At 37.1% G+C, this 13,784-nt stretch overlaps 1 protein-coding gene across 1 annotated transcript; it reads right to left on the bottom strand.

Annotated features, from left to right (window-relative positions):
- LOC110263672 lies at positions 6,419-7,301 on the bottom strand. The gene is made up of 3 exons (XM_021105392.1): positions 7,103-7,301; positions 6,814-7,043; positions 6,419-6,754 (listed from the first exon to the last, which is right to left on the bottom strand). The coding sequence occupies exons 1-3, from the start codon at positions 7,299-7,301 to the stop codon at positions 6,419-6,421; spliced, it is 765 nt and encodes a 254-aa protein (XP_020961051.1).

Raw genomic sequence — 13,784 nt, forward strand, 5'->3', positions numbered from 1 at the left:
TATATTTAATATTTAGTTTTTTTATTACATTTTAATTTTTTTTAGAGATTTATTTATTGTTAGTATTTTTTAACTTTTTTTTTGTGAGAAATGTAATTTTTTAGTATTATTTTAATAGTTGATTCTATTATATATAACATTGCACCATATTTTTGAGACTAAACAAATTAAAATGAGGTAAATATTATAACACGGAAATGGAAAATTGAACCCTATTCCTTTTCTTTTTCAATTCATGAAGCCAACAACTTAAATAAATGGTGCATACGTTGCATGATTTAAAAGAAGGCACATGTATGATTGTATAATGGGAAGGTGACCAACATCCTTTTTAAGTAAGATCTATGATAGACCAAACATCACCTGTATTGTTCATCAATCAACGAGACTAGGGTGGTGCCGAGAAACTTGAATACTTGTGTATATAAAGTTGAGTGTTTAGAGTGTTAATAAGTAACTTACACACTACATTACTTCCGGCTAGGGCTGGCAATTCATATCCTACTCGCGGGTATCCAACCCGTTTGGGTAGGGTAGGCTACCCTACCCGCTGCGGGTAGGGTAGGGTAGGGTAGGGTACGGTCCGGGTATGCTTGCGGGTAGGGTATGGTACGGGTTTAGGGTGTACCCTACCCTACCCTACTCGCACCACATATATAGCACATATTTTATAAAAATCTCTCTATATAGTGAAGGAAGTAAGAGTTGAACCCACAACCTCTCTTATATAATGACTTATAATAAGTGAACAACCATTAAACTAGTTAGTTAATTTAGTAATTTAACTTAATAATACACAAATCTTTTTTCAGTTTAGTCTCTTATTTCTAACATGGTATCAGAGCTATGATATTCTCCTTGAAGATGATAGGTTGTTTTCTTTGCGGTGAAATCATCGTAGTTTTTGCACTTTTTTTCTATGCCATTTTTCTTTATTTTTTGTCACTTCATTGATATTTTTTCACCTTACCAACTAGCCTATTCTTTATGTCTTGTGTTTTTTCGAGTTGAATGATCAAACCCCATTGTCATCCGCTACTTACCTATTCTCATGAAGAAATCATATAATTTTCGCTCTCTTTCGGCAGTTCCGTCTGCGTCTTCTCGTAGCAGTTTCGTCTGTGTTTTATCTGTGTTTCTTTGAGGCTGTTCCGTCTGCGTTTCTTTGTGGCTGTTCCATCTGCGATTCCTTCAGACAAGCGACAGTTCTATCTACGCTTCTTTCAGACAAGCGGCAGTTCTATCTGCACTTCCTTCCGACAGTTCCGTTTTCTATTAGTTGTTTTCAATAAGTTTCAAATTCTAAGTTGTCACTTGAGTTTGAGGGGATGTTAGAATATAATTAGGATCAATTAGCATTATTTAGCATATCTGAATATTTATTATAAGATATTATGTTTTTGTTATTTCGATTCCCTTAGCACCTATAAATACCTTTTTATATTATATCATTTTAGATAACTTAAATACATTCAATAATACACAATTTTTTTTTTCAGATTAATCTCTTATTTCTAACAAGTTTAATTTTTAATTTATCAAACTAAAAAATATTATTAAAAAAACTATATTATGTAAAATAACATTTTGAAAAATATAAATTCTCAGTTTGTTATAATTATATTGGACAAATTCAATCGGTTCATCCATTTTTGCTTATTTTATTCATTTTTTGACTAGTATACTATGTTCGATTTTTAGTTAATAATTGAAACAAATAGTAGTTTGATTTGGTTTTCAATTTCAGTTCTGAAAAATTTTGCTGACAATAAAATAAAAATTTGTATGTCGTTCAATTCTATTACAAATATTTTTTTATTTCATACCAATTGACAACGTTGTAATTAAAATTTTATAGAACAGCTTCTTTATCCACTTAATCCTATACAATTCTGTTTTTTTATAATATATTTGATTTTAACTCTCACAATATACTTGTTGATTGGATAAAACATTCACCAATTATTTATTAGTGAATTTAATACCGTACCTTTTTTTTTTTGAATTTTTTCGGAACAATAAATTAGAACCAAAAAATTCTCCTTACTTGTGAAAATGACAATCTATTATCACACCATTCCCTCTTTTTTAATATAGACATTTTTTTTTAAGCATAAACCTTTATAGAAATACTGCGTTTAATAATATTACACATTCATGAAAAAACTACGGAAAAGGTGTAGCGATTTTTGTTTCGGTTCCGCTACGTTACCAACAACATATCTGCCAACTTCTGCCAATTTTTATTTATAATTGTGTTTCATGAAAGTGTGTTCGTGGATGTGTCTAATAAAAATGTCTTTTTTATAGCTGTGTTTAATAGAAGTGTCTTTATAGATATATTTTCTGGATGTGTCTCTTTATATATATATTTAAAATATATTAATTATTAGACACATCCACGAACACACTTCCATGAAACACAATTATAAATAAGAGTTGGCAGAAGTTGGCAGATAATATGTTGGTACCCTATACTTTTCCTTTTTGTTTTTACGCAACTCAACGTAAACCCCCAAACATAGTTTACGTTCAAACCTATTATCCTAAAATAAAAAATCTGGTGGGTAATTGCGTTGGCTTATAATAAGTTAATAAGTAATAATATGGTTTGTTTTGTTTGACCAAATTAAAGGTATCACATTCTAATATGAGAATATAATAATATTATTATTGGGAGTCAAAATCGTCGAGTTTGACTGACCAGTCGCCAAAGAAATTGGATTTGCATTTTAGAGGCTTCTCATTGCTTTCTGCTGTTAAGTCATTTTAATTATACCTTTTTCTCTTTTTCTCTTTTTTATGTTGTAAACCTCTTTATCCTTTTTCTTTTAAATAATCATCTTATTGAATCTCCAAAATACCCTTATGGACTTTTTTTTTTCTGGATGAACTTAGATGGGACCTCCACTCTTCTATTTTTAGTTTTTTCAAAATTATGTTAACCTCTTTTAAAACTAATCTCTAACTAATGATTGCATAGTGTGACTCTCCAAACATGCTGTAATTAGTCTTTCAAATTTGACTCCTATCCATTTATTGAAAATAATTGTATTTCAAAAGATTGGACATAGTTATTACAGAGAGTATTATTCTTTCATCTTTAATATTACAGTAATGTTAGAAAAATAAAAAAAATAATGTTATGTTAGATCCACAAATTCAGCCCAACAGAATATATAAATTCAATTATAATTTTAGTCTTTATTATCTTTTCTTTATCTTATCTTTAGTTGTTCTTATCTTATCTTTATTTGTTTTTATCTTTCATAGGACAATATTCTATATATATTTAGTTTTACCCTCATAGTTTACACTTCACTAGAATACAATTCAATCAATCAACAATCAATAAAAGTTTTTCATCTTTTCTTTTTCTATTCTTTCACAATTTTATCATGGTATCAGAGCTTTGTACTAAAATTTTTGGTGCACCGCTTTGTTATTCATTCTTCCCCTTTTGAAGATTTTGTTCCTTTTCCTCTCTTCAGTTGGCCACTTTTCCGTCAAAGCCTTCCAAGTAATTTCAAAGCTCTCATTGAATTTCCTTGCAACTCTATGAATCTGATCCCTTTGAGGGTACATGAATCCATAAGAGAACAAAAGCCTCATATCGTTTGCAAACTCATCAGGCCCTGAATACACGAATTTGTGCTGCTTTGACTATATTTCCTCAAACCTAATTGGCTTCATCAACAACACACTCTCACAGTTGTTACCAACAATCCCTAACTTCTTGAGATCCAGAGTCTTATTGAAAGCCCAGCCATCTCTTCCAACTATGAAGCGTTTCAAGATCATCCAACACTGTATCTTTTGATAACGATCCATTCTCTGCTCGTTCAGAACAACCTCCATCTCCTCTTCCTTCTTCGTGTGCTTAGAGTCAAGCACCTTAGAACCGGTTCTTGGGATTCTTGAACATGCATTGTGGTGTTCTTCCTCTTCCTCCTTCTTGTTCTTCGAGTGAAGCACCATAGAACCGGTTCTTGGGATTCTTGAACATGCATTGTGGTGTTCTTCCTCTTCCTCCTTATTATTCTTCGAGTGAAGCACCTTAGAACCGGTTATTGGGATTCTTGAACATGCATTGTGATGTTCTTCCTCTTCCTTCTTCTTGTTCTTTGAGACAAGCACCTTAGAACCGGTTCTTGGGATTCTTGAACATGAATTGTGGTGTTCTTGCACAGAAGATTTTGTGGAAACAGAAACTTCAGAAGTTGCCAACTTTCGTCTCTTTCCGCCTCCGTGAGAATCAGCACCATCATCTCCTTCTTCTGTTTGCACTGTGCATCCGTTAACAAGGTTCTAGAACCTTCTGCATCACTCTTTTCCACTACATTACACGAGTATTCAGTAGTGCTGCAATACTGATCTTTCTTCCTTTTCTCGCTGCATGAATCAGAAGCCATAAATTCTGGTCTACGCTTTTTAGTATCAACATCATCCTTTAGTGTGCACTCTACAGATGACACTGTTCTTGAACGCGACAAATGAAGCTTAATTATGAGTCTCTTTCTTGGGGCAACCTCTGCCTCTGCCATTGAAAAGCTTGGTTGTTGATGTTTCGAGTGAACAAGGGTTTCAAGACTCGATCTTTGGTAGGTTTAATTACGGAAAGAAGAAACAAACAAGTGCTTTTATCTTTCTTAGGACAATGCTCTATATATTTAGTTTTACCCTCATAGTTTACACTTCACTACAATACAATTCAATCAATCAACAATCAATAAAAGTTCTTCATCTTTTCTTTTCCTATTCATTCACAATTTATTCATGGTATCAGAGCTTTGTACTAAAATTTTTGGTGCATCGCTTTATTATTCGTTCTTCTCCTTTTGAAGATCTTGTTCCTTTTCCTCTTTTCAGTTGACCACTTTTCCATCAAAGCTTTCCAAGTAATTTCAAAGCTCTCATTGAATTTCCTTGCAACTCTATGAATCTGATCCTTTTGAGGGTACATGAGTCCATAAGAGAACAAAAGTCTCATATCGTTTGCAAACTCATCAGGCCTTGAATAACTGAATTTGTGCTGCTTTGACTCTATTTCCTCAAACCCAATTGGCTTCTTCAACAACACACTCTCACAGTTGTTACCAAGAATCCCTAACTTCTTGGGATCCAGAGTCTTATTGAAAGCTCAGCCATCTCTTCCAACCATGAAGCTCTTCAAGATCATCCGACACTGTATCTTTTGATAACGATCCATTATATGCTCGTTCAGAACAACTTCCATCTCCTCCTCCTTCTTCGTGTTCTTGGAGTCAAGCACCTTAGAACCGGTTCTTGGGATTCTTGAACATGCATTGTGGTGTTCTTCCTCTTCCTCCTTCTTGTTCTTCGAGTGAAGCACCATAGAACCGATTATTGGGATTCTTGAACATGCATTGTGGTGTTCTTCCTCTTCCTCCTTATTATTCTTCGAGTGAAGTACCTTAGAACCGGTTCTTGGGATTCTTGAACATGAATTGTGATGTTCTTCCTCTTCCTTCGTCTTGTTCTTTGAGTCAAGCACCTTAGAACCAGTTCTTGGGATTCTTGAACATGCATTGCGGTGTTCTTGCATAGAAGATTTTGTGGAAACTGAAACTTCAGAAGTTGCCAACTTTTGTCTCTTTCCGCCTCCGCGAGACTCAGCACCATCATCTCCTTCTTCTATTTGCACTGTGCATCCGTTAACAAGGTTCTAGAACCTTCTGCATCGCTCTTTCCTACTACATTACACGAGTATTCAGTAGTGCTGCAATACTGATCTTTCTTCCTTTTCTCGCCGCATGAATCAGAAGCAATAAATTCTGGTCCACGCTTTTCAGTATCAACATCATCCTTTAGCTTGCACTCTTCAGATGACACTGTTCTTGAACACGGCAAACGAAGCTTAATTATGAGTCTCTTTCTTGGGGCAACCTCTGCCTCTGCCATTGAAAAGCTTGGTTGTTGATGTTTCGAGTGAACAAGGGTTTCAAGACTCGATCTTTGGTAGGTTTAATTACGGAAAGAAGAAACAAATAAGTGCTTTTATCTTTCATAGGACAATACTCTATATATATTTAGTTTTACCCTCATAGTTTACACTTCACTACAATACAATTCAATCAATCAACAATCAATAAAAGTTCTTCATCTTTTCTTTTCCTATTCTTTCACAATTTTATCATGGTATCAGAGATTTGTACTAAAATTTTGGGTGCACCGCTTTATTATTCGTACTTTCCCTTTTGAAGATCTTGTTCCTTTTCCTCCCTTTAGTTGACCACTTTTCCGTCAAAGCCTTCCAAGTAATTTCAAAGCTCTCATTGAATTTCCTTGCAACTCTATGAATCTAATCCTTTGAGGGTACATGAATCCATAAGAGAACAAAAGTCTCATATCGTTTTGAAAACTCATCAGGCCCTGAATACACGAATTTGTGCTGCTTTTACTCTATTTCCTCAAACCCAATTGGCTTCATCAACAACACACTCTCACAGTTGTTACCAAGAATCCCTAATTTCTTGGAATAAAGAGTCTTATTGAAAGCCCAGCCATCTCTTCCAACCATGAAGCGCTTCAAGATCATCCAACACTGTATCTTTTGATAACGATCCATTCTATGCTCGTTCAGAACAACCTTCATCTCCTCCTCCTTCTTCGTGTTCTTGGAGTCAAGCACCTTAGAACCGGTTCTTGGGATTCTTGAACATGCATTGTGGTGTTCTTCCTCTTTCTCTTCTTGTTCTTCGAGTGAAGCACCATAGAACCGGTTCTTGGGATTCTTGAACATGCATTGTGGTGTTCTTCCTCTTCCTCATTATTATTCTTCGAGTGAAGTACCTTAGAACCGGTTCTTGGGATTTTTGAACATGCATTGTGGTGTTCTTTCTCTTCCTCCTTCTTGTTCTTTGAGTCAAGCACCGTAGAACCGGTTCTTGGGATTCTTGAACATGCATTGTGGTGTTCTTGCACAGAAGATTTTGTGAAAACAGAAACTTCAGAAGTTGCCAACTTTCGTCTCTTTCCACCTTTGCGAGAATCAGCACCATCATCTCCTTCTTCTGTTTGCACTATGCATCCGATAACAAGGTTTTAGAACCTTATGCATCGCTCTTTCCCACTACATTACACGAGTATTCAGTAGTGCTGCAATACTGATCTTTCTTCCTCTTCTCGCCGCATGAATCAGAAGCCATAAATTCTGGTCCACGCTTTTCAGTATCAACATCATCCTTTAGTTTGCACTCTTCAGATGACAATGTTCTTGAATGCGGCAAACGAAGCTTAATTATGAGTCTCTTTCTTGGGGCAACCTCTGCCTCTCCCATTGAAAACCTTGGTTGTTGATGTTTCGAGTGAACGAGGGTTTCAAGACTCGATCTTTGGTAGGTTTAATTACGGAAAGAAGAAACAAACAAGTGCTTTTATCTTTCATAGGACAATGCTATATATATATATATATATATATAGTTTTACCCTCATAGTTTACACTTCACTACAATACAATTCAATCAATCAACAATCAATAAAAGTTATTCATCTTTCCTTTTCCTATTCTTTCACAATTTTATCATGGTATCAGAGCTTTGTACTAAAATTTTTGGTGCACCACTTTATTATTCGTTCTTCCCCTTTTGAAGATCTTGTTCCTTTTCCTCTCTTCAGTTGACCACTTTTCCATCAAAGCCTTCCAAGTAATTTCAAAGCTCTCATTGAATTTCCTTGCAACTCTATGAATCTGATCCCTTTCAGGGTACATGAGTTCATAACAGAACAAAAGCCTCATATCGTTTGCAAACTCATCAGGCCCTGAATAACTGAATTTGTGCTGCTTTGACTCTATTTCCTCAAACCCAATTGGCTTCATCAACAACACACTCTCACAGTTGTTACCAACAATCCCTAACTTCTTGAGATCCAGAGTCTTATTGAAAGCCCAGCCATCTCTTCCAACTATGAAGCGTTTCAAGATCATCCAACACTGTATCTTTTGATAACGATCCATTCTCTGCTCATTCAGAACAACCTCCATCTCCTCTTCCTTCTTCGTGTGCTTAGAGTCAAGCACCTTAGAACCGGTTCTTGGGATTCTTGAACATGCATTGTGGTGTTCTTCCTCTTCCTCCTTCTTGTTCTTCGAGTGAAGCACCATAGAACCGATTCTTGGGATTCTTGAACATGCATTGCGGTGTTCTTCCTCTTCCTCCTTATTATTCTTCGAGTGAAGCACCTTAGAACCGGTTCTTGGGATTCTTGAACATGAATTGTGATGTTCTTCCTCTTCCTTCGTCTTGTTCTTTGAGTCAAGCAATTTAGAACCGGTTCTTGGGATTCTTGAACATGCATTGTGGTGTTCTTGCACAGAAGATTTTGTGGAAACTGAAACTTCAGAAGTTGCCAACTTTCGTCTCTTTCCGCCTCCGTGAGAATCAGCACCATCATCTCCTTCTTCTGTTTGCACTGTGCATCCGTTAACAAGGTTCTAGAACCTTCTGCATCACTCTTTTCCACTACATTACACGAGTATTCAGTAGTGCTGCAATACTGATCTTTCTTCCTTTTCTCGCTGCATGAATCAGAAGCCATAAATTCTGGTCTACGCTTTTTTAGTGTGCACTCTTCAGATGACACTGTTCTTGAACGCGACAAATGAAGCTTAATTATGAGTCTCTTTCTTGGGGCAACCTCTGCCTCAGCCATTGAAAAGCTTGGTTGTTGATGTTTCGAGTGAACGAGGGTTTCAAGACTCGATCTTTGGTAGGTTTAATTAGGGAAACAAGAAACAAACAAGTGCTTTTATCTTTCATAGGACAATGCTCTATATATATTTAGTTTTACCCTCATAGTTTACACTTCACTACAATACAATTCAATCAATCAACAATCAATAAAAGTTCTTCATCTTTTCTTTTCCTATTCTTTCATAATTTTATCATGTTATCAGAGCTTTGTACTAAAATTTTGGGTGCACTGCTTTATTATTCGTTCTTCCCCTTTTGAAGATCTTGTTCCTTTTCCTCCCTTTAGTTGACCACTTTTCCGTCAAAACCTTCCAAGTAATTTCAAATCTCTCATTGAATTTCCTTGCAACTCTATGAATCTGATCCCTTTGAGGGTACATGAATCCATAAGAGAACAAAAGCCTCATATCGTTTGCAAACTCATCAGGCCTTGAATACACGAATTTGTGCTGCTTTGACTCTATTTTCTCAAACCCAATTGGCTTCATCAACATCACATTCTCACAGTTGTTACCAAGAATCCCTAACTTCTTGGGATCCAGAGTCTTATTGAAAGCTCAGCCATCTCTTCCAACCATGAAGCGCTTTAAGATCATCCAACACTGTATCTTTTGATAACGATCCATTCTCTGCTCGTTCAGAACAACATCCATCTCCTCTTCCTTCTTCGTGTTCTTGGATTCAATCACATTATAACCGGTTCTTGGAATTCTTGAACATGCATTGTGGTGTTCTTCCTCTTCCTCCTTATTATTCTTCGAGTGAAGCACCTTAGAACCGGTCCTTGGGATTTTTGAACATGCATTGTGATGTTCTTCCTCTTCCTTCTTCTTGTTCTTTGAGTCAAGCACTTTAGAACCGGTTCTTGGGATTCTTGAACATGGATTTTGGTGTTCTTGCACAGAAGATTTTGTGAAAACAGAAACTTCAGAAGTTGCCAACTTTTGTCTCTTTCCGCCTCCGCGAGACTCAGCACTATCATCTCCTTCTTCTGTTTGCGCTGTGCATCCGTTAACAAGGTTCTAGAACCTTCTGCATCGCTCTTTCCTACTACATTACACGAGTATTCAGTAGTGCTGCAATACTGATCTTTCTTCCTCTTCTCGCCGCATGAATCAGAAGCCATAAATTCTGGTCCACGCTTTTCAGTATCAACATCATCCTTTAGTTTGCACTCTTCGGATGACACTGTTCTTGAACGCGGCAAACGAAGCTTAATTATGAGTCTATTTCTTGGGGCAACCTCTGCCTCTTCCATTGAAAAGCTTGGTTGTTAATGTTTCGAGTGAACAAGGGTTTCAAGACTCGATCTTTGGTAGGTTTAATTACCGAAAGAAGAAACAAACAAGTACTTTTATCTTTCATAAGACAATGCTCTATATATATATTTAGTTTTACCCTCATAGTTTACACTTCACTACAATACAATTTAATCAATCAACAATCAATAAAAGTTCTTCATCATTTCTTTTCCTATTATTTCACAATTTTGTCATGGTATCAGAGCTTTGTACTAAAATTTTTGGTGCACCGCTTTATTATTCATTCTTCCCCTTTTGAAGATCTTATTCCTTTTCCTCTCTTCAGTTGACCACTTTTCCGCCAAAGCCTTCTAACTAATTTCAAAGCTCTCATTGAATTTCCTTGCAGCTCTATGAATCTGATCCCTTTGAGGGTACATGAATTCATAAGAGAACAAAAGCCTTATATCGTTTGCAAACTCATCAGGCCCTGAATACACGAATTTGTGCTGCTTTGACTATATTTTCTCAAACTCAATTGGCTTCATCAACAACGCACTCTGACAGTTGTTACCAAGAATCCCTAACTTCTTGGGATCTATTGTCTTATTGAAAGCTCAGCCATCTCTTCCAACCATAAAGCGCTTCAAGATCATCCAACACTGTATCTTTTGATAACGATCCATTCTATGCTCGTTCAGAACAACCTCCATCTCCTCTTCCTTCTTCGTGTTCTTGGAGTCAAGCACCTTAGAACCGGTTCTTGGGATTCTTGAACATGCATTGTGGTGTTCTTCCTCTTCCTCCTACTTGTTCTTCGAGGGAAGCACCATAGAACCGGTTCTCGGGATTCTTGAACATGCATTGTGGAGTTCTTTCTCTTCCTCCTTATTATTCTTCGAGTGAAGCACCATAGAACCGGTTCTCGGGATTCTTGAACATGCATTGTGGAGTTCTTCCTCTTCCTCCTTATTATTCTTCGAGTGAAGCACCTTAGAATCGGTTCTTGGGATTCTTGAACATGCATTGTGATGTTCTTCCTCTTCCTTCTTCTTTTTCTTTGAGTCAAGCACCTTAGAGCCGGTTCTTGAGATTCTTGAACATGCACTGTGGTGTTCTTGCATAGAAAATTTTGGGGAAACAGAAACTTCAGAAGTTGCCAACTTTCATCTCTTTCCGCCTCTGTGAGAATCAGCACCATCATCTCTTTCTTTTGTTTGCACTGTGCATCCGTTAACAAGGTTCTAGAACCTTCTGCATCGCTCTTTCCCACTACATTACACGAGTATTCACTAGTGCTGCAATACTGATCTTTCTTCCTCTTCTCGCCGCATGAATCAGAAGCCATAAATTCTGGTCCACGCTTTTCAGTATCAACATCATCCTTTAGTTTGCACTCTTCAGATGACACTGTTCTTGAACGCGGCAAATGAAGCTTAATTATAAGTCTCTTTCTTGGGGCAACCTCTGTCTCTGCGATTGAAAAGCTTGGTTGTTGATATTTCGAGTGAACAAGGATTTCAAGACTCGATCCTTGGTAGGTTTAATTACGGAAAGAAGAAAAAACAAGTGCTTTTATATTTCATAGGACAATGCTCTATTTATATTTAATTTTACCCTCATAGTTTACACTTCACTACAATACAATTAAATCAATCAACAATCAATAAAAGTTCTTCATCTTTTCTTTTCCTATTCTTTCACAATTTTATCATGGCATCAGAGCTTTGTACCAAAACTTTTGGTGCACCGCTTTAATATTCGTTCTTCCCCTTTTGAAGATCTTGTTTCTTTTCCTCTCTTCAGTTGACCACTTTTCCGTCAAAGCCTTCCAAGTAATTTCAAAGCTCTCATTGAATTTCCCTGCAACTCTATGAATCTGATCCATTTGAGGGTACATGAATCCATAAGAGAACAAAAGTCTCATATCGTTTGCAAACTCATCAGGCCTTGAATACACGAATTTGTGCTGCTTTGACTCTATTTCCTCAAACCCAATTGGCTTCATCAACAACACACTCTCAGAGTTGTTACCAAGAATCCCTAACTTCTTGGGATCCATTGTCTTATTGAAAGCCCAGCCATCTCTTCCAACCATGAAGCGCTTCAAGATCATCCAACACTGTATCTTTTGATAACGATCCATTCTATGCTCGTTCAGAACAACCTCCATCTCCTCTTCCTTCTTCGTGTTCTTGGAGTCAAGCACCTTAGAACTGGTTCTTGGAATTCTTGAACATGCATTGTGGTGTTCTTCCTCTACCTGCTTCTTGTTCTTAGAGTGAAGCACCATAGAACCGGTTCTTGGCATTCTTGAACATCCACTGTGGTGTTCTTGCACAGAAGATTTTGTGGAAACAGAAACTTCAGAAGTTGCCAAATTTCGTCTCTTTCCGCCTCCGCGAGAATCAGCACCATCATCTCCTTCTTCTCTTTGCACTGTGCATCCGTTAACAAGTTCTAGAACCTTATGCATCGCTCTTTCCCACTACATTATACGAGTATTCAGTAGTGCTGCAATACTGATCTTTCTTCCTCTTCTCGCCGCATGAATCAGAAGCCATAAATTCTGGTCCACGCTTTTCAGTATCAAAATCATCCTTTAGTTTGCACTCTTCAGATGACACTATTCTTGAACGCGGCAAAAGAATCTTAATTATGAGTCTCTTTCTTGGGGCAACCTCTGCCTCTGCCATTGAAAAGCTTGGTTGATGTTTCGAGTGAACAAGGGTTTCAAGACTCGATCTTTGGTAGGTTTGATTACGGAAAGAAGAAACAAACAAGTGCTTTTATCTTTCATAGGACAATGCTCTATATATATTTAGTTTTACCCTTGTAGTTTACACTTCACTACAACACAATTCAATCAATCAACAATCAATAAAATTTCTTCATCTTTTTATTTCCTATTCTTTCACAATTTTATCATGGTATTAGAGCTTTGTACCAAAATTTTTGGTGCACCGTTTTATTATTCGTTGTTCCCCTTTTGAAGATCTTGTTCCTTTTCCTCTCTTCAGTTGACCACTTTTCCGTCAAAGCCTTCCAAGTAATTTCAAAGCTCTCATTGAATTTCCTTGCAACTCTATGAATCTGATCCCTTTGAGGGTACATGAATCCATAAGAGAACAAAAGTCTCATATCGTCTGCAAACTCATTAGGCCCTGAATACACGAATTTGTGCTGCTTTAACTCTATTTCCTCAAACCCAATTGGCTTCATCAACAATACACTCTCACAGTTGTTACCAAGAATCCCTAACTTCTTGGGATCCAGGGTCTTATTGAAAGCCCAGCCATCTCTTCCAACCATGAAGCGCTTCAAGATCATCCAACACTGTATCTTTTGATAACGATCCATTCTCTGCTCGTTCAGAAAAACCTCCATCTCCTCTTCCTTCTTCGTATTCTTGGAGTTAAGCACCTTAGAACCGGTTCTTGGGATTCTTGAACATGCATTGTGGTGTTCTTCCTCTTCCTCCTTCTTGTTCTTCGAGTGAAGCACCATAGAACCGGTTCTTGGGATTCTTGAACATGAATTGTGGTGTTCTTCCTCTTCCTCCTTTTTATTCTTCGAGTGAAGCACCTTAGAACCGGTTCTTGGGATTCTTGAACATGCATTATGATGTTCTTCCTCTTCCTTCTTCTTGTTCTTTGAGTCAAGCACCTTAGAACCGGTTCTTGGGATTCTTGAACATGCATTGTGGTGTTCTTGCGCAGAAGATTTTGTCGAAATAGAAACTTCAGAAGTTACCAACTTTCGTCTCTTTCTGCCTCCGCGAGAATCAGCACCATCATCTCCTTCTTCTGTTTGCATTGTGCATCCGTTA

This window comes from Arachis ipaensis, chromosome B06 (genome assembly GCF_000816755.2).
Source record: "Arachis ipaensis cultivar K30076 chromosome B06, Araip1.1, whole genome shotgun sequence".
NCBI classification, from domain to species: Eukaryota; Viridiplantae; Streptophyta; class Magnoliopsida; order Fabales; family Fabaceae; genus Arachis; species Arachis ipaensis.